Source organism: Brachycentrus maculatus, unplaced genomic scaffold (genome assembly GCF_059751285.1).
Source record: "Brachycentrus maculatus isolate JH-2025_06_01 unplaced genomic scaffold, ASM5975128v1 h1tg000539l, whole genome shotgun sequence".
Classification (NCBI taxonomy): domain Eukaryota; kingdom Metazoa; phylum Arthropoda; class Insecta; order Trichoptera; family Brachycentridae; genus Brachycentrus; species Brachycentrus maculatus.
In genome coordinates, this window is record NW_028281285.1 from 1 (window position 1) to 21,717 (window position 21,717).

At 31.4% G+C, this 21,717-nt stretch overlaps 1 protein-coding gene across 1 annotated transcript in view; it reads right to left on the reverse strand.

The window, feature by feature from the left end:
* Positions 1-7,918: 7,918 nt before the first annotated feature.
* The window catches only part of twz (BTB/POZ domain-containing protein twz), a 68,253-nt gene continuing 54,454 nt past the window's right edge, over positions 7,919-21,717 (reverse strand). The window contains exons 4-6 of the mRNA XM_088273061.1: positions 20,865-21,070; positions 9,520-9,750; positions 7,919-8,292 (exon numbers count right to left, since the gene is read on the reverse strand). Coding sequence (XP_088129187.1) covers positions 8,246-8,292; positions 9,520-9,750; positions 20,865-21,070 — 484 coding nt within the window. The 3' untranslated portion in view covers positions 7,919-8,245. The remainder of the gene's footprint in view (positions 8,293-9,519; positions 9,751-20,864; positions 21,071-21,717) is intronic.

Here is a 21,717-nt window from a genome sequence, read left to right on the forward strand (position 1 = left end):
AGCCTATCTATTCTTCGAGAGTACGGATGTCAAATTTATATTCAAACTTGATTAGAGGAAGCAGTCAATTCAATTAATTTATTATATATCCAGTATTATTAAAATTTACAACATTCTGAGTGTGTCCCAAAGCTTCTTTCATCTCGCCAATAGATGTCTCTCATGAAATCTAGTGATTAAAACACAATGTTTCGAAATACATATATATATATATATATATATATATATATATATATATATATATATATATATATATATATATATATATATATATATATATATATATATATATATATATATATAATATATATATAAATATATATATATATATATATATATATATATATATATATATATATATATATATATATATATTTATATATATATATATATATATATATATATATATATATAATATAATATATATATATATATATATATATATATATATATATATATATATATATATATATATATATATATATATATATATATATATATATATATATATATATATATATATATATATATATATAATATATATATATATATATTATATAAATATATATATATATATATATATATATATATATTTATATATATATATATATATATATATATTTATATATATATATATATATATATATATATATATATATATATATATTATATATATATATTATATATATATATATATATATATATATCTTCTAACCCTTATCCGCACCCAATGGCGCGAAGGCACTGCATCATATGAACGCAGTGTTATCTTGATCGTCAACACATGAAGGAAAGGTGATCAGCCCTCCGCTTCAGGTACCAGTCCAGGGTAATATTGAATAAATATTAGAGTGAAAAAAAGTGTCACTTATATTTATAAGTGACACTTTTTATGGACCTCCAGAACGGTAGCCGAGCATGCTGACCCACTACGGAGGCGGACAAAAGACCATTTAAATTTAGTAAAATTATTACCATAATCATAGTAATCACCACAACCTGCAATTAAAGTGTAACATTGATGAAACCAGGGCTTTGATTATTCAAGGAAGTTTACATTTAAGATAACTTTGACTTGACACCACCATATAACATTAACTGGTCACCAACCAGTAGATATACAGGTATCTACAATAATAGCAGTTGGGGAGATAGGCACAAAATTTAAATTATCCACAGTATGAAATTGAGTAATATAATATTTATAATAATTCAGATTATAACAGAGAACAGCAAAATAGAGAATATTTGTGGTTCGGAAAACGATAGAGGATTGACTCACGGCCCCCCTCATTACTTTCTACGGCGCACCAGGGCGCCGCGGCGCACACTTTGGGAACCTGGGTTAAACAATTTATAATTATAAGTATGGAATATGGAAGGACAAAGGTACTGTTAAGGTAAGACTGTGCTTTGGAAAAGGGAATAATAATAAAAAAAGTGTAGATATATATACTCTTACTTTATTCAGGCAGGGCTAGCCTTCTCACAGTTAAAAAAATCAGTAACAAATTTTAAATACCCTTATTACTTTTAATTTTAAGAACCAGTGTCTTTTTACAATCTAAAAAACGAATTATGTTACGAATTCGTTTAATAAAGTCGTTTAATGGTTATTTTTCGATTTGATAACCGATGACTCGAATCGTTTGTATAATTGATTCATTGAAATAATACAAGGATAATAGGATTATTTTTAATAAATAGGTAAAGGATAAAATAAAACTCAAATTTTTGAACATTTATTCGTTTATTTTTCAATCACTTAACTACAGATTATTTAGTTATAAAACATTAAGTACTTGAAACAAATTAAATCTAAAATAACTGGTCTGGTTTATTGATCAATTTGAAATGTAGTTTCATTACTTAAAATAATAAATGTAAATGTATCGAAATTTAATCTGAATATTGAAAATGATATTTGCTGGTAAAATTTATTGTTAAAAGTACTTTTTATAACGGTGGGTAAGATAATAGACAATCTAAAATTGATTTATAATAGAGTTATTTCCAAAGTATTTAGTCACTTTTAAATGAAGCCGAAGCTGGGGTTTGCCCTACTAAAATTTATTAAAACATCAACATTATGGAACTAAAAAGAAATAATTAATACCCCAAATTCGTTTAACATAGGTCACAAGATGTATAGGTAACTACAAACTCAATTTTGTTAATATGTACATAGGAGTAAACATTTTTGAAAAAACAGCTTAATTTTTGAGTCAGGAGACAAAAATGTTTTTTTAAATGTAATCTATATATCGTATTCATGCAGGAGAAAGTGATCAAGTGCATTTTTAACAAAAACGTGATAATTGACTATTTGATATCTTACTAGCTTAATATTGCCCTGAAAAAAAATGCCAAAGGATTTTAAACTTGGAAGTATAATATATTGGCTTGTTCAAAATGACTAACTGCAATGATGTTTATTTTCTTGCCAAGGAAAAGTGACTTAAATGGTCCTCCTGAACATTGTACGTTTTGTTAGCTGGTCACTTTCTCCTGTACGACTACGATAAATAAAAAAAATGTCCCATCTGTTTGCCTGTTTATACCTGATGCATTGCTATATTAAGCATAGGAAATGTTTCAAACGTTCAAATTATCTTCATTACATCCTCGCGGAGGTCACTGTATTAAAACAATCACATGACAATACATGAAAAGTATTTTAACCATATATAAGTATGTGGGAGTTTAAAATGTTAAATTTATAAATACTACGCATTGTTAAACCCCTCTCCTATAGTGCTAAAAACTTCTGCGTGCACCGGTGATATGTATTTTGTACACCATATGAAAATGTGGTTTAAAAACATGAAAAATGTGAATATTCCTAAATGTTGCTTTTTTGGGCATAGTTGAAGTTGAAATGTAACAATTTTGTAATGTTAGCTCTGGTAGGGATCTAAAAAAGCGGAAAAAATACATTGCAAGTACCACGATAGCTGACGTAGCGACATGACCGCCGCGTAAAACGATCGTAAGATATCCTCATCAAAATATCTTCATTATACCTCGCGGAGGTCACTGTATTAAAACAATGACATGACAATAAGTGAAAAGTATTTTAACCTCCAGAACGGTAGCCAAGCGTGCTGACCATTACACTACAGAAGTGGACATATAGGACATATGGGCATATAGGAGGCAGAAAACCCAAACATGTAGTTTGACCAGTAACCAGGCCATGATGAACTACACTTGGATGGCTTGACTTTGGCCAATATCTGTACACGACGGATTCCTCAGTTCTTTGGACACGTTGCGCTTGGCCACAATAAGAGACTGGAATAAATGTCCTTGATCGGTAACCTGGAGGAAAAGAGAGGAAGAGGAACATCTCCCACACGATGGATCGATCAAGTTAAGGCAGCAGCAACCACCTCGGTGGTGGGAGTGCTACGTGCAGCGTAGTCAAGAGATAACTGGAGAAACTTCATTGTTTTCACAAGGGTTACAATTCTCAGTAATAAGAAATAAGACGCAGAAGATAAAGATGTACCATGAAACGATGTAATTGTATAATATATCACACGCAGGACACAAGCGAGGTCATGTTAGGGATCTGAAAATAAAAAGAGAAATATTAACTAACGAACTATCACGCCGTTTTGACCCAGGGATAGGCTGAGAGAATAGAACGCCACTCTGTTTTTGCAAATATTCTTTGCCTCTTTATCTCTTCATGCAAATAAGCAAATATATGAAAACATGCTAACACCGATGTATATAAAAAAAAGTTCGTTAGTGCACAATCTTATATCCTGCCACGGGCAAAGCGTCATGTGTTGGACGTAAGAGCAACATACTAATACTATATGTTGTTACTCATTGCCGACAACGTCCTTTTTGACAGAAATTGACGCTTAGCATTTTCTATGTTTTGGAATGCATTGGTGTTTCACAGGTTATTACTATTTTCATTGTTTCACAACCATTGTAAAATGAATCGTAAAAGAATTGTGTGCTTTAATTTTTTTTTTGACCAAATTAAACCACAGATACGCGCGGCGGCCGGGTATAGCTGGTTATTGTTTGTTTTTACACCCATAAAAACATACAAAAAACGAGCTTTACCCGGCCACGCGTTTCTGCGGCTTAATTTGGTCCAAAGAAAATAAATGAAAGCACACAATTCTACTATGATTCGTTTTACAATGCTTGTGAAGCAATCAAAATAGTATTAACCTTTGAAACACCAATGCATTCCAAAACATAGAAAATGCTAAGCGTCGATATCTGTCAAAAAAGACGTTGTCGGCAATGAGTTACAACATTTAGTATGAGTGTGTCGCTCTTACGTCCAACACATGACGCTTTGCCCGTGGCAGGATTTAAGATTTTGCACTAACAAACTTTTTTTTATATACATCGGTGTTTGCATGTTTTCATGTATTTGCTTATATGCATGAAGAGATAAAGAGGCAAAGAATATTTGCAAAAACAGAGTGGCGTTCTATTCTCTCAGCCTATCCCTTGGTCAAAACGGCTTGATAGTTCGTCAGTAAATATTTCTCTTTTTATGTTCAGATTCCTAACATTACTTCGCTTGTGTCCTGAGTGTGATATATTATACAATTACATCGTTTCATGGTACATCTTTTTCTTCTGCGTCTTATTCCTCATTACTGAGGATTGTGACCCTTGTGAAAACAATGAAGTTTCTCCAGTTATCCCTTGACTGCGCTGCACTTAGCGGTCCCACCACCGAGGTGATTGCTGCTGCCTTAACTTGATGGATCCATCGCGTGGGAGATGTTCCTCTTCCTCTCTTCTCCTCCAGGTTACCGATCAAGGACATTTCTTCCAGTCTCTTATTGTGGCCACGCGCAACGTGTCCAAAGAACTGAGGAATCCGTCTTGTACAGATATTGGCCAAAGTCAAGCCATCCAAGTGTAGTTCATCATGGCCTGGTTACTGGTCAAACTACATGTTTGGGTTTTCTGCCTCCTATATGCCCATATGTCCTATATGTCCACTTCTGTAGTGTAATGGTCAGCACGCTTGGCTACCGTTCTGGAGGTTAAAATACTTTTTACTTATTGTCATGTCATTGTTTTAATACAGTGACCTCCGCGAGGTATAATGAAGATATTTTGAGAGTTTGAAACATTTCCTCTGCTTAACATAGCAATGCATCAGGTTCAAACAGACAAACCGACGGTACATTATATTAAGATATATAATTATATATATATATATATATATATATATATATATATATATATATATATATATATATATATATATATATATATATATATATATATATATTTTGCAAATAATACTGTGGAAAATTCTAATACATCAATTAAATTTAGATTTTGAAATCTTTATAATTATTTTTAGTATGTATTTTTTTATGTAAAGCGTTATCTACATATGATCTAAAGCCACAACATAAATATTTTTGTTTGTTTTATTTTTTATTGTTTTTTTTTGTATTTTTTGTATTTTTTTATAATATTCATAATTAATAAGCGATCTATGAAGCAAATCTAAATAGACAATTTATGAGTGCCTGAAATTGACTAAGTAAGCATTGAAAGACAGTTAATAAGAAATATTATTAAGCAAGTTTGAATCTAATAAGCAAGTCTGAATAGACAATTTATGAGACATTTTTTCTTCCTTCACATAATTAAGCAATCTAATAAGCAAGTCTAAATAGACAATTTATGAGACGTTTTTCTTTTTTAACGTAACTAAGCAATCTAAGAAGCAAGTCTGAATAGACAATTTACGAGATTTTTTTATTCCTTCACATACTAAGCATAACTTTTTAAACGTATATTTGAAAAGACAATTTGAGTAAGATTTATAAACAATAATGCAAGATGAAATGAAAAGAAAGTTATTTAACAACTTAATTTAACAAAAAGTAGGTACATTATATGTTATAATTATGAACTAAGAAATCTTTGGAATGAAATGTTTAAAATATCAGTAACAGTAAAATATATCCTAATAACATAGTAAATCAATTTTTAATTAAAATTTTGTCAAATGTAATTTTTAAATATTAAATTTTTTAATCATAATAGTGTAATACATGAAGAACAATATTTTATAATGTTAAAGATAAAAATGGCATAAGTACAAAGTAATAAATCAAGGAAATGACACCTAACTTAATCATCGGGTAAGAGATATAATGGAAATAAAAAATATAATTAAGAAACAGTGGAGCTGTAGACTATGAGAAAGCATTGTTTTATAGACTATGAGAAAGTGTTTGATAGTTCGCTCAGGCCCACACTCTGGAAAGTACTGGAAGCTTATGGGGTGCCTGTGAAATTAGTGGAGCTAATTAAGTCCCTTCACTTTAAAAGTGAATGCCGTGTCAGAGTTGACGATGTTGTCACGATTGGTTTGGGATCTCTACCGGAGTCAGACAAGGCTACGTCCTTGCGCCGTTTCTCTTTATCATCCTCATAGATTTCATTATTCGAAAGTCATTATCATCTGACCGAGGTATAACCATCTCCCCCTCCCGGAAAGTCTGCGACCTAGAGTACGCAGATGATGCTGTTATAATTGATGACTCTGTCGAGGGTCTCCAATTAATCATCGTCAGGGTTAATAGGTATTCTACGCACATGGGGCTTATAACAAATGATGCTAAAACCCATGTGTTGTGCAACAACTCATGCCTAGATTCCGAACAACCCTTGACGTCGAGTAACCTCGAAAGGGTGGAGAGTTTTAAGTACTTGGAAGTGATTCAAAATGGCAGCCTTCAAAAGGAATTGGGATTGTGCTTATGACTCGTAGGGTCCGCATTTTACAGTATGAAGGCTATTTGGAGAACGGATCAATACTCGGTGAACACCAATCCCGACTATAGAATACCTGCATTGCTCCTGTTATTTTATACGGCTGTGAAGCATGGCACTTTACAAGGGCCCAGAGCAGCCGTATACTGAACTTTGAGAATAGGTGTCTGCGGAGAATTTTAGGCGTGCGATGGTTTGATTTTATGAGGAATGAAGAGATAAGGCTTAGGACGCAGCAAATCTTGGTCACAATTGTCGTCAAGAAAAGGCGATTCAGTTGGCTTGGCCATGTACTCCGCATGCCTCCCAAGAGCCTTAAACAAGCCTCTTTTACATGGCATTAGGTTCGCGCCGCCCAGGACGACAGAATTTGGGGACGCGGATCTGACTTGGGAGGATGCAAAGGAGCTGACAGCTGACAGAAAAGCCTGGAGACAGTTTGTGGACTGACTTCACTTAGGGAATTTAGTTAGGAGCTTCAGAAATGGACATCGATATTTTTTCAAAAAAGTTTTTAAGGGATTAAATAGGTCGAAATTGTAATGAAGACAAAAAAGTAATCTGTAAATCAGTAAATTTTGAAATATGGAGATCAAAATAAAACTTTCTTTTCCCTAAACAAAAAAACATTTTAACGCTTTTAGCAATTTTTAAAATAATTTCACAAAAAAAAATATTTGTTGGTGATAACTGATTTATATATAATTGATGTTCCAGGCGTTTATTCCTTTCCGAAATTTTAGTGTAATATAATGTTGGTTAAATGATTATGAATTTGTAGGTTAAAAACGCTAAGTTTACAAAATTGACTGGCAAAATTCTTCAGTATTTAACTGTTTTAAAGCGACATACGAAGACTATCATACAATTTCAATCTGTGAAAAAATAATGTCTTTATCTTAATGATATACATATAATATAATATTTATTATATGTATATAACTTTCGATTATACTCCAAAAATACATATGTTATTATCTTTAAAAATAAAAGCTGATAAATTTTAACCTTATTTTTGTATCGAAGCAAAAGAAGAAATATTTTATATGGCACGTGGAGAACAAAATGATTAAATTATTAATTATATTTTCAGGATATTTTCAGATGTGATTTAAGATAGATTAAGATTTAATTTTTTGTACTAATTGACATGTTTAAGGGTCCCAAAAGAAGTAATAGGGGGTAAAAATAAATGAAAAGTTTTGTACAACCTATAGCTTTTAAAAATTAAAATAAATGATAGTTGTTAGTTTACTGACAAAAAATGAAGTTTCAGAATTGTCGTGTTATCAGATCCTGAATGTGACGTATACCTCGAATGATGTCGGGTAGGTATACGGTGGAAAGAGATGTTAGTTTATTTGCGTGCCACGAAGTGCAACATGCACAGAGCTGGATATACTTGACACCACCGACACTCTACATGTTTAGCCCTTCCGTGAGAACGGGCTCCTGACTTTCAGGAAGTCGATGCGTAGGAGCACCCAGGCCTGGGGTTATCAGCCTCTGAAATTTCAAAATTTGATGAAACAAAACACGTACAACATTTTGAGTGCATCCAAATACTTCTTAAAAAATAAATGTACGATTAATTTTTCATATTATTTTATGACATCTCAACATAGATGAAGAAGAACATGAAAGTCTGGGCGTTTACGGGGCTTACGACCCGAAAGAAAAAGTTTTTGCATGGTAAAAAATTTATTTCATCTCACAATAGATGTCTCTAGTGATTCAAGTAAAATGTTTCGATATTGGATCATATATATAAAACTTCCAAGAATTTGAGTAGTGTGGTTGTCAATAATGGGTAGAATTGATGAATGTTACTTAAAGCGATCACTCAAACCAGCCTATGACGGTCGTAAGCCCCGTAAATGCCCAGACTTCCATATTCTTCTTCATCTTTGACGAGATGTCAAAAGTAATAATACAAAATCGTTCATTCAATCCAGACAAAATCTGTTCAAAATCCATCATTACTTTACTCGAAACTCCAACACAAATAGTGAGTGTGAACACTTCCACAGCTTAGAGTCGCTAGTCATATTGGTAAAACATTTTAAACATATTCCTCTTCATCTTTGATGATATGTCAAAAAATAATATGTAAAATAACTCCCATTAATTGGAGATAATTATTTGTTAACAAGTATGGTGGTAGAAATCATAGGGTCTAACCGTTTTTGAACCAAAGTTTTAAGGAAAGTGTGAATACTTGCAACATTTAAACGTAAATCCTTAAAGCTGTAAGCTGTTAAGTCCCGAAAATATGCCTTTTCCATTCTCCCAAAACAATGTTTCCAGTTTATGAAATAATAATGTAAAAATATAGGTTTCGACCCATTTCATGATTATTTTTGTTGTTGTTGATGATAATAAATAATATAAACATAAAACTTACGAACTTTATAAAATGAATTAACTTTGTTTTCACTATTTTTTTATTAATACAGTTTACCCGACCGGTTTAGACAATACCTTGTCATCAGGGTTTATTTTAAATAAAAAACATTGCTCTGTTTATTTTAAATAAAAACCAAGCTCCCAGTGTGTGGATGTTTTTGGTCAGAGTATTTTAATGTTTTTGATTTAAAATAAACCCTGATAATGACTTAGTAATAAAATTGTATTAATAGAAAAAAGTGGTGAAAACAAAGTTAATTAATTTTATAAAGTTTATAAAATGTGCCACAAAGTATCTGCGGAAAACATTCAAGAAATAAAACTTACGGTTCCCGTTGAACTGCACCCTTCCCATCCTAGCCAGAGCTTCTGGGTTCCAGGTCACAGGAGGCCTTTCTTCAACGGCCCTGTTAGGCTCAGCATAAATTGCGGTCTGAGCGACCAGCGAATCGTTGAACTCACCCATGGTGAGGTTCAAGCAAGCCTCGTTGTACTTTGCAGTCATCGATCTGATCAGGATTTGACGCTCCCTGAACACATCCAATTGGCGAACCATGGCTGGAAAAAATAGACGTTAATAATAACAATTTACATAATTTTGTTTCACATAAATTTCGCAGTATGGAATCGAAAGTAGAGCAGACACCACTTCCACAAAAAACGCACTTAGAGTGTCAGAAACGAAGACTCTAAGAAGCATAACAGGCAAGAGTCTTCGAAATATATATTGAAAGCTGTCCCACCGCAAGCCCAGATCTGATACAGAAGCATCTAGGCTTCCTGACAGATCTGCTCATGACAGTCTTCGAGATAGAATAAGAAATGCCAGGATCAGGGAAATATGCGAGATCGAAGATGGCGTTAGGTGGGGAAGGCAACGAAGGAGACAATGGTATGCGCATATGAGGAGAATGGAACCACCCAGACTCCCCCACATCGCGCTGTACGGCCAACCCCATGGTAGACGACTCTCGGGCAGATCACCAAAGAGACGGGTCGATAGCAGGGAATCGACGTAGCAGGAGGCTAATCCCTCTTAAAAACAGGCCTCAAGGCCTACAATAAGAAGAAGAAGAAGAAGGAGAAGAAGAAAAAGATAAATTTCGCAACTTGGTTCATTAAAAAAAAAATGCTTTAAAAGAGAAGGTCTGTCAGGAAGTCTAGATGCCTCCGTATCAGAACTGCTGTGGGACAGCTTTCAATATCACTCAATTCATTTTTTTTATCTAGATAAACGCTTACATAATTTCTTTATCATGTTTTGATCTCACTTACATATTTGACGCAAAAACACATATTTTACAAAATTAAAAACAATTGAAAAAAAAAACTAAGTAACGGCATAAAATATGTACAAAGTTTACAGAATGAAAAAGGTACTAAAAACAAAGAACGCATCGAATAAATAAATGTGAAACATAATTCGCCAAGAAATGCAAATGTTTTTGTATTCATATCTCAAACATATCGCTCACTCCTTTCAACAACGTCATTAATAAAAAAAAGTCAATTTTCAGCTGTACATGTTTTCGGAATGCCCAGAAAATGTAGGTACCTACTATATCCCAGCAAAAGTGGCATATTTTAAACATAATATTTACCTGCAACAGGGCAAAAAGTGTCTTTTATGCATTTTGAAGAAAAGGTATGTTTAATTATTTTTAAATATACTTTATATTTTTCAAATAGAGAAAAAACATTCAGGTTTTACGTAAAACGATCTGTTGCATACTAAAAAGTACAATAAATGGCTTGATTTTTAATTCATTTTATTTTATTTTTAAAGTTAAAAAACGATCTCCTGAAAAATATTTTTTATTTTATTTATGACGTTCTTCAAAGGAGTGAGCGATATATAAAGAAAAGTATGGAAGTCTGAAGCAGACGACCTGTCATAGACTGGTTTAAGTAATTACATTATATACAATTGACAACCACACTGTAAAATTTTCAAAGTTTAAGTAAAAGTTAAATTTTTAATATGTTGATTTTTATAAACACGACAAGTTTCGAGAACAACAGTCGTTTTCATCGACAAGTGATTAGTAAAACTAAAAAAAATTGAATGTTTTAGTTGTCAATGAAAAGAACTGTGGTTTTCGAAATTAGTCATGTGTAACGAAATAAAACGAAATAATTGGTATTCTTCAAGCCATATATTTTTTTTTAAATCAACGTTAGTTAGTTAGTTATTTATATTTGAAACACTGACTTTGTGATTTTCCATTTTATAATTAAAATGTAACTTTGTTTTAAAATCTATATAAATATTTTATTATAACATAATTATAATGTCTACCGGTTTCGAAGCTAACCACTTCTTTATCAAGACTGATAAATAATCAATCAGTCTTGATAAAGAAGCGGTTAGCTTCGAAACCGGTAGACATTATAATTATATTATATTAAAATATTTATTGTGATTTTAAATTTATTTATTTTTCGTTCAGAAGAAATATTCCTCGATAACAGATATAAAATAACTGTCATAATACTGACATTTATTGTATACATTTTTTAACGAATTATTGATTTTGTTGTCAAAATTCTGAACTTTATTTCTGTTAAAAAATGATTTACATCGAAACCTCTGGGTGCCCCAAGCGAATACTTCTATTGTCGAAAAAGGTTTCTGGACAGCGAGACGCCCTGCCTTGCCCGAGGCAAGCCCTCGGGCACCTGCTTCCAGGGCATGACAAGTACTCTCCCGCTTTTTGTGAAATAAATGGATGTATATATCACCCGTCTTCTTCTTCTGTCTTCCAACAAACGTAAGGAATCGGCGTCAACTTGATCGTTCATTCGATAACTATATATTTTATATATTAAAAGCATTGATAACTTTGTTGTATGGTAATATAACACTCTCCTTACCATCCATTGTTTACTTTGTGTACCCGCAGAATGTTTGAATTTTTTTAATTTTATTTATTTGGCTCACCCAGTTAGAGAACGTTTCTGCCGGTGCCAAGTCTTATTTTTATTCACAAACAAAACAATAATAAAAAATTATCGATGAATAGAATTTTCATAGTTTAAATGAAGTTATCGCTCACTCCTTTCAACAACGTCACATATCAAAAATCGTAAATTTTCAGCTGTGCATGTTTTCGGATTGGCCAGAAAATGTACTATATACCAGCAAAGGCGGCATATTTTTATTTTATATTTTTATTTTTATATTAACTTAATATTTACCCGCTACAGGGCAGAAAGTGTTGTTTTTACATTTTTGAAGAAAAGGTATTGTTTAATTATTTTTTAAATATACCAAATATTTTGCAAATGCAGAAAAAAACAGTTGCACACTAAAAAGTTCAATAAGTGGCTTGATTTATGTTTTTAATATATTGTATTATATTTTTAAACATTAAAAACGATCTCCTGAAAAATCAAGTTTTTTGATTTATGACGTTGTTGAAAGGAGTGAGCGATGTACGTATGTGCATACTTATATGTTTACAGGTATGTTGGATTACCGAATTAAAAAAAAACATATTTTTTGGTTTTTCTTGTAATTATCGTTGTGTAAATAATTAATTGTTTGAAACGATTTTGATATATCGCTCACACCTTTCAACAACGTCATTTATCAAAAAAACTTGATTTTTCAGTAGATCGTTTTCAAAGTTTAAGAATATAATGAAATGTATTAAAAATAAATATCAAGCCACTTATTGAACTTTTTACTGTGCAACATATCTTTTTAGGTAAACCTGAATGTTTTTTCTCCATTTGAAAAATATTTAGTATATTTAAAAAAATTAATCAATGCCTTTTCTTTAAAATGCAAAAACAACACTTTTTGCCCTGTAGCGAGTAAATATTAAGTTAAAAATATGCCGCTTTTGCTGGGATATAGTACATTTTTTGGTCATTCCGTAAACATGCACAACTGAAAATTGACGATTTTTGATATTTGATGTTGTTGAAAGGAGTGAGCGATGTATGTATGTATTTATATGTTTATATGTATGTTGGATTACCGAATTTTCAAAATACTTTTTTTTTGGTTATACTTGTAATTATCGTTTAGTAAATAATCAATTGTCTGAAACGATTTTGATAAATGATTATTTTAATAACAGTATTTGATATTTTACTTGAATAATAAACAAAAATTCAAAAATCAATTTAAATAAATTTGTGTTATTTGTTAAAATTCCTTACCGATTGGCATAGTATTAAGACGAGGCCCAAGCTCATTTTATAATTCCAAGACTGAAATACGCCAGAGCTTTGCGTCATTTTTTGGGTAAGATTGAATCCAATATTTTAAAGTAACATTGCAAAGTCAAGACGGAAGTTCAACATTTGAACAAGCTTACCAAGCCTCCCCTCCTTGCCCCTCCGGTGACTCATTTCAGTAACATTGAAATGACTTCACCAGAGAGTGCGTTGAGCTGGGTGACTTAAAAATGTAGTCTACTTGCATAAAGTTGTAAGATTGGGGGTTAGATAAAGTAAGCGTTTTTGCCTAGAATTTTCACTCATGAATTACCGGAATTTATAGTAACTTTAAACATAAAGAGTAAATCCACTCACAAGTAGGCATAGGCTATGAAACTTTTTAAGTTGAAGCCTGAGTAGGGACATGATAAACGGTGTTGCATAAGCCGTAGCTAGATTTCAGATTCATTAGACGTTAGGAAATTTAAAAAAAATTAGATAAAGTAAAAATAAACGTGGAAATGAGTAAAAAAAAAATAAGGGTTGTTCGCCTTTCTCTCATGTGTTTAACGATCAAGAGAACACTTGATATATTGCCATGATAGATGCCAGGGTTAAACATGTACTTATGTACACGTTTAACCCTGATGATGTCAAGGCTCTTGTCGAAACCGATTGGAGAAAAGTACGATTAAAATAAAATATTTTTATTTTATAAAGAATATTTTTCATATTATTTATTGACATCTCAACAAAGATGATTATAATTCAGGATTCAGACCTCACATACTAATAAAAGAGTTATATATATATATATATATATATATATATATATATATATATATATATATATATATATATATATATATATATATATATATATAGAACTTCCGAGAATTCGAGTCGTGTAATTGTCAATCATGGATAGAAATGGTAAATGTTACACATGTGTAGTATAGTGATCACTTAAACTAGCTGATGACGGTCGCAAGCCCCGTAAATCCCCAGACTTACATATTCTTCTTCATCTTTGTTGTGATGTCAATAAATAATTTGAAAAATAACTCCTATTAATTGGAGATAATCCAGATTTGTGAACAAGTACTTGGACGTACTAAAAATGTTTTATAGATTATTTAGACACTCAAAATGCCGTCAAATCGCTCGTCAGTTTGTATGTTTCAACACCTTCAATTTCGAATAGTGTACCGTGACGCAAATTCGATCAGTGCGATTTAGAAGTTTGCGACATTTCGGGGATTCGTGTTAGCGGTTTAATCGAACGACTCGTGTATCGCCCACCGTTCCCGCTGCCATTGTTGAGAATCCCTCTGCTGTGCCCGGGGGGCCGCCGCGGGTCCGGGTGCCGTAGTGGCCCACTCTTATTATTTATTTTAGCCCCCGGCCAATACAAGATTGGGTAAAGTCGCCCGAGGACTTCCCTACGAACGTACCCCCCCTTATAAATACACACATATGTAGGAATACTCGAGCGAACAGAAAAAAGATTGTATAGCACAAAGTTACACAAAAAATATACCTATTTTTAAATTTAAATTTAACTTGGAAATAGTGGTATTCACTAAGTGAAATTTAAATTTAAAATGGATACCATATCTTTCGGACTGACGCTAAGACGCTACAGCTAAGGTGTCTTAATAATAATATTTTTTCGGAATTTGCTAATCACCTTATATCTGAAGAACATAATTTTAACAAATTAACGGGAATATAAATTTTACGTATAACTAAAACTGGTCTCTTTTTAGATAATCTAGAAAAATTAGAAATAAGTAAAGCAATAATTTTAATGTAATAATTTTCCGAAACTGATAGTTACAAATAAGTGGTATTACACAAAGTAAACAATGGATGGTAAGGAGAGTATTTCAATTTCATACAATTTCTGTGAGCCTAAACGGCTCATTATTAGAAATAGGTATCAAATTGTGTCAGAGTGGGTTTGAACGGAGAAACTCTTACTTAGGTAAGTGTCTGCAACACTAATCACGGGACCACAACCCGACAACAAGGTCATTTTTTACATTAACTTTTCTATAATTACTATCCTACCAGCTGGCAACCCTTTAAAATTTTATATAATATAATATTTTTTTAAAAGAGTATTTTTTGCCTTTGAAAAAAGTACGGGTGTGTGAAAATTTAAACAAATCTACAAATAATTGTTAAAAATTACGTTCAAATTCATATTTAAAAGGAAAAATAATATTTTTGTTGACATTCGACATATTACATCCAATGTTTTTTTAAGTATTACGAAATAGGAAGTAAATATAATTACGATACCTCAAGAAACATGACACGTTACTGTTAAAACACGTTGATTGATTTAATCAATAAACCAGCTTATTATAAGTGACTTGAATTCAATAATTAAATAGTTCATTACTCTAAATAATATTTTGGCGTTTTAATCAAAGTTTCTTTTACTTCCGGAAGCTTTTAACCGTTTGATAAGAGAGCTTTTTAGCAAAGTAAAAAAATAATTATTTTATGATATCGAACACTCGACTATTATTTGCTTCGCCTTAATTTTTATGGATTGCTATTATTATTTATGATGCGTATAGTAGGTATATAAATATTATATAAAAAAATAAATATAGTTCACTCCTTTCAAAAACGTCCTTCGAAAACCGTCAATTTTCAGTTGAGCATGTTTTCGGAATGCCCAGAAAATATACTATATCCAAGGAAAAGAGGCATTTTTTTACTTAATATTCACCCGCTAAAGGGCAGAAAGTGTTGTTTTTGCATTTGGAAAAAAAGGTATTGTTTGATTATTTTTTTAAATGTACTAAATATTTTTCAAATGGAGAATAAAACCTTCAGGTTTCACCTAAAACGAACTGTTGCACTGTAAAAAGTTCAAAAAATGGCTTGATATTTGTTTTAAATATATTTTATTGAATTCTTAAACTTTCAAAACCATCTCCTGAAAATTCAAGTTTTTTGAGATATGACGTTGGTAAAAGGAGTGAGCGATATGATTACAGCACCGTATATGTAATAGAAGTGAAATTATAAAAAAAAGATTTATTGTATTAGACAGAGACCGAACTATATAAAAATACAATAATACAAAAATTGCATAAAAACATTCCGTTCATCCAGTATTTACACTGTCATTGATTGGTGCTTTACTTGGTAATACTGATATTAATGGTTTGTGACAATTTTAATATGAAATATATATCCGCGATTGAATATTTTCAAAAGTGTGATAACACGAAGAAATGTAAATAATCACAAAACAGTGTGATAAATGTTACTCTTTCACGTGTGAAACCTCAACTGTTCATATATACTTCTGATGTATATATATCTTCAACGTTGGTTTCTTATTCTTTCACATTGTGTCGTGAATGCGTCCCTCTCTATTCCTCTAATCCCGAGGCGTCGATATATATAGCTCTCTCTCTCTCTCTCTCTCTCTCTCTCTCCTTCACGCTACGTTATATCTGTCTTCTCTCTTTTGTTACGAAATGTTCCCAAAAACTTGACGCATCTTTGAAAATTCACTGTCAGTTCTCGTCAAATTATCGATTATCAAAAAGCCGTTTAAGAAGTTGCATTTCGAAAATAAGATGCTTGATTATAAAAGTTCAATTAAATTAAAAACAAAACGTTACCAAAGGCTACCAAAATAAATATAATATGTTAAATATACATACTTATGACATGTAGTATAATATGTTAAATATACATACTTATAACAAGTCCGCCTTCGTAGTGTAATGGTTAGCACGCTCGGCTACCGTTCTGGAGGTCCCGGGTTCGATTCCCAAGGGGGGTAAAATAAATATAAGTGTTTTTTTCACTGTCATATTTATTCAATATTACCCTGGACTGGTACCTGAAGCGGAGGGCTGATCACCTTTCCTTCATGTGTAAACGATCAAGATAACACTGCGTTTATATGATGCAGTGCCCTATGCATCATTGGGGGTGCGGATGAGGGTTTTATTATATTATTATATAACATGAAATTCAAAATATCATAATTTAACGCCAATTTAATGCATTATACCACAGCATACGCATTATAAACGCAAATACTTAAAAATAACCGTTTTAAATGTTGGCAATCAAATATTATTTGATTTTCTTAAAATTTGTTTTGAAAAATTTGATAAATATGAACATACAATAAATAAATAAATAAATACTGCAAAGTATCTTTAGATCGAAATATAAAAATATAATTTACGTATTAATTTTAAATCAAACACAGATTTTTTGAGTCTACTAAGTTTTACAAAGTTCTACAAATTAAACGCCAAATCAATTAATAAATAAAAATATAACCCTTATATGAGGCCACTTTCGACTTTATTGATATAAACACTAGATTTTTAGAACTACAAGTGTTTTTGAAACAATGTAGTTGTGTTGACACTAATAATATCAAAAAGTGGTATTATACTAGTGTTTTTTTTATATTTAAATCATCATATTATTCCACATAGAAAATGCCAAATCAATAAATGATATGAGTTTATCAATATTTGTCGCAACATGCCAATAAAAATTGCGAGATACAAATAATAAGTTTTATGACATATTTTTAACACAATTTTTTTTTGTATGATGAAAGCATTGATAACTTCGTGGTAAGTCTTCTTACTATCCATTGTTTACTTATGTTATGTAATGTTTATATCAATAACCTAAAAATATTTATTATTTTTTTTATTAAAATTTTAATAATTAAAATGTAACTTTATTTTAAAATCACTGTAAATATTTTATTAAAACTTAATTATAATGTCTACCGGTTTCGAAGCTAACCGCTTCTTAATTAAGTTAAAATAAAGTATTTAAAATGATTTAAAAAAAAATATATATTAAATGGAAAATCACAAAGTTAGTGCTTCAAATATAAATTATAAAATTTTAATTTTTATACAAATGTCAAATCGTAATAATTAAATTTTAATGACCTGATGATGTAATAATTTTTCGAAACCGGTAGTCACAAATAACTGTTAATAAAAGTGGTATTACACAAAGTAAACACTGGATGATAGTGAGAGATTTTTACAATTAAATTTGTTCACAATATTTTGAGTGTGTCCAAGACCTTGTACAAATTCACTATCTTTCTTCTCTCTCATGTAATGAAATGTGCCTAAATAACGTGACGCGTCCTTAAAATTTCACTCTCGATTCTCGATTTGAAAATCTCTATCTAAGAAATTTCAAGTCGAAAAATTCCTTGAAAATTGTGTTCGAGATAAGATTTAAATTTTAATTAAGAGAGTACAGAGTATATGAACGTATTAACGATTGTATGCGAAATGAAGTGGGCTGGAAAAATCATTAGACACTTTAATGGCTCATTATAAAGTTTGCGCTTAAATATAATATTATACGTAACATTTCAAAATTGAGAGAGGCTACAAATAGAAATCAGAAACTTGATCACCTTTAGTGATCTAATTTCTTCAGATTTATCTCAGATTAAACCATACATTGATTTAACAGTTTTGTTGTTTTCAATATTATATTTCAACAGTTAAAGCAAGCCTTGCCTTGATAGCCTAGAATTTTCCTTTATATCAATCACCATTCGAACATCTATCATACACCGGGAGATCCTATTTCGAATATATTCAATCTACTGTTATCCTTCTAACGATAAAATTTGTTTTCCAATATTAATATGTACCAAGCGTTTTACAGTATTTTAAAAATATATAAACAATGAAAAAATACGTTATTTACTGTTTTACCTCGTCGGTCAAAAGAGACGGTAATTTAATGAATATAAAGTATGTGAGATACTCCAAATACCCATTGCTATATCCAATAAGTTCATAAAGTAAGCGACGAAGTTAACACCGCATTAATCTGACGCGGTACCTGATAGGGGTCTGATAGACCCAAAAATCACAAGGGATGTTTTTTTAAGTTTTGTTAAACTTTTCAGCGAATTTTAAGTATAGGGCCATTGGTTTATTAGTTTCGATACTCTACAAATTGAGCAACTTATCAATGTAAAGGTGAAAACATAGCACGATGTAAACAATTTTGTAAATTTAAATTTTACTTGGTAAATAACACTTTCTCTTAAAATATATTGGGACACGTGTTTCGATGCATTAAGCATCATTATCAAACACGGTTTTTGAGATAAACATCAAGTTATACAAATATACGAGTATTACAAAACATGTACTTTTTATGTTCCGATTACAAAATTACAAATTTGTAAAAATACCTCGAAGAGGGATGGAAGTAATGAAAATGGAAAAGGGGAAAGATCAAAGCTCAAGTCAAACACAAATTGTACGAAACGAGGGATACACAACGATATCAATGTTTATCGATTGTACGAAGTAAAAGCTATTTTTTACAGATATTTTTGTTTTCTTTTTCATTAAGATATCTTAAACTCGGTGAGGGCACATTTTGGTAACATGTAATTATGTTTATGAGGAAATAATAAATAAAAACAATACATACTCGTACGAGTACATTAGACAACTTTGATAGACCAACAAAAAATGTTAAGATGAAGACTATTTTTCAATTATTAAAATCAAATACTGATATTTACAGTCTACTAAGTTGTATGTTTTATTATTTTCTTAAAATTTTTTTTCTTCTATAAAATCGTGGAATTTTTTAAAATTGACAGTTTGTAAACGAATTTTTTAAAATCGTTTACATTTTTAAATCGTTTGAATTTTCGCCTTGTTAGGGCATAAAAAAACTAATGTTTTATTATGAATTTTATTAGTTCTATAAATTAAACGCCAAATCAATAAATAAAAACTACAAGTATATGTGTCTTTAGATCAATTTTCTGTTTACATACCGCTATGGCAGTGGTAGTTGGCGTGTTGATATAAATTAGAATGAATTTTCGGCTAGTAGTCATCGAATTAGCGAATTAATCACACTGAAATTTACATGTTAAAAAAAATCTGGGTAAAATGACATTTGTATACATATTCTTTGTATACATATCTCTAATTTTGTGTGTGTTGCTATTAAGTTCAACAGATGCTGCTACTATTGTAGTAAAAAATGTGTAAAAAAATTACGTTTGTGCCTGTCCAAAAAATCGGTGAATTTCTTGAGGAGATTTTGAACAAACGGATTTTACTATTGATTTTTCATTAATATTTATTAGAAGTTTATAATACGTTTACTTTAAGACTTCATCCAACCTTATTTTAGTAATTAAAAATAACTTAGTTTATAAACGAGGATAGCCTAGAACGAATAGTTGTGATCGGTAGCCTGGAAGATCCTCACACGATGGACCGATCAAATTAAGGCAGCAGCAGGCACCTCGGTGGTTGGAGCGCTAAGTGCAGCGCAGTCAAGGGATAACTGGAGAAGAGTCATTGCTTCCACAAGGGTCACAACCCTCAGCAATTAGGAATAAGACGGAGAAGAAGAAGTTTATAAACACATTCTGAGGGGTTCTATTGCGAAAGAAAAGAAATGATTAAATTTTGAAGACTTACCGTCCAGTTCAAAATATCTGGCCTCCTCCAACAGCAAATCAATTTCGGTGAAATTGTCCGGAATCAGCACCCGGGAGTTCCTCATGAAATTGAGGATGTGGCGGAACATGCCTCCATCCCTGTCCAGGAAATAGTGCTGTTTGAGAGAGTCCAGCACTATGGGCAAGGTTCCGTTGAACAGGCGAGCCAGGCGAGATTCAGGGAATCTGGAATAAAGGCATTCATGAACGACTTTCACCAATTAAACACCTCTTTTGAATTTATATTTTAACATGACTAGTTGTGAGAACTACGGATGTTTTCAACACCATATGAAAATGTGCTCTGCTCCTTTTTCCAATTACATTCGCCTCATAAATTTGTTTTACCGTTCTTGCCTCACTTATTCGTTCTACATGTCCTAACCATCTCAACACACCTTTGTTAATTTTATCGATAATGCTTATCTCAGCTTTGCATTCCTTAATTATTTCACTATTCGAACATCTATCAAACATCGTTTTGTGGCACATTCTTCTAAGAGATCACATTTGACTGCATTCAGTCTACTTTCATCCTTCTTCTCCATGTTTCACTTCCATACATTAGAGTTGGAACCAGGACTCCCGTTGTGCACTGCCAGTTTAGCTTTCGCTGATAGGTTTTTATTTGCTATAACTGATTTCAGTGCACCATTCACTTTTTCCCAGCATTCACTCTCCTTTCTATGTCTTTATAGATCTTTCCATCCCTAGAAAACATACTACCCAAATATACGAAATCATCCACCTATTCCAAAATCTCTCCGTTTACCAATATAAAAACTAGTTCTCTTATACAAGTGTTTTATTTTCACATTTAAATCATAACGTTC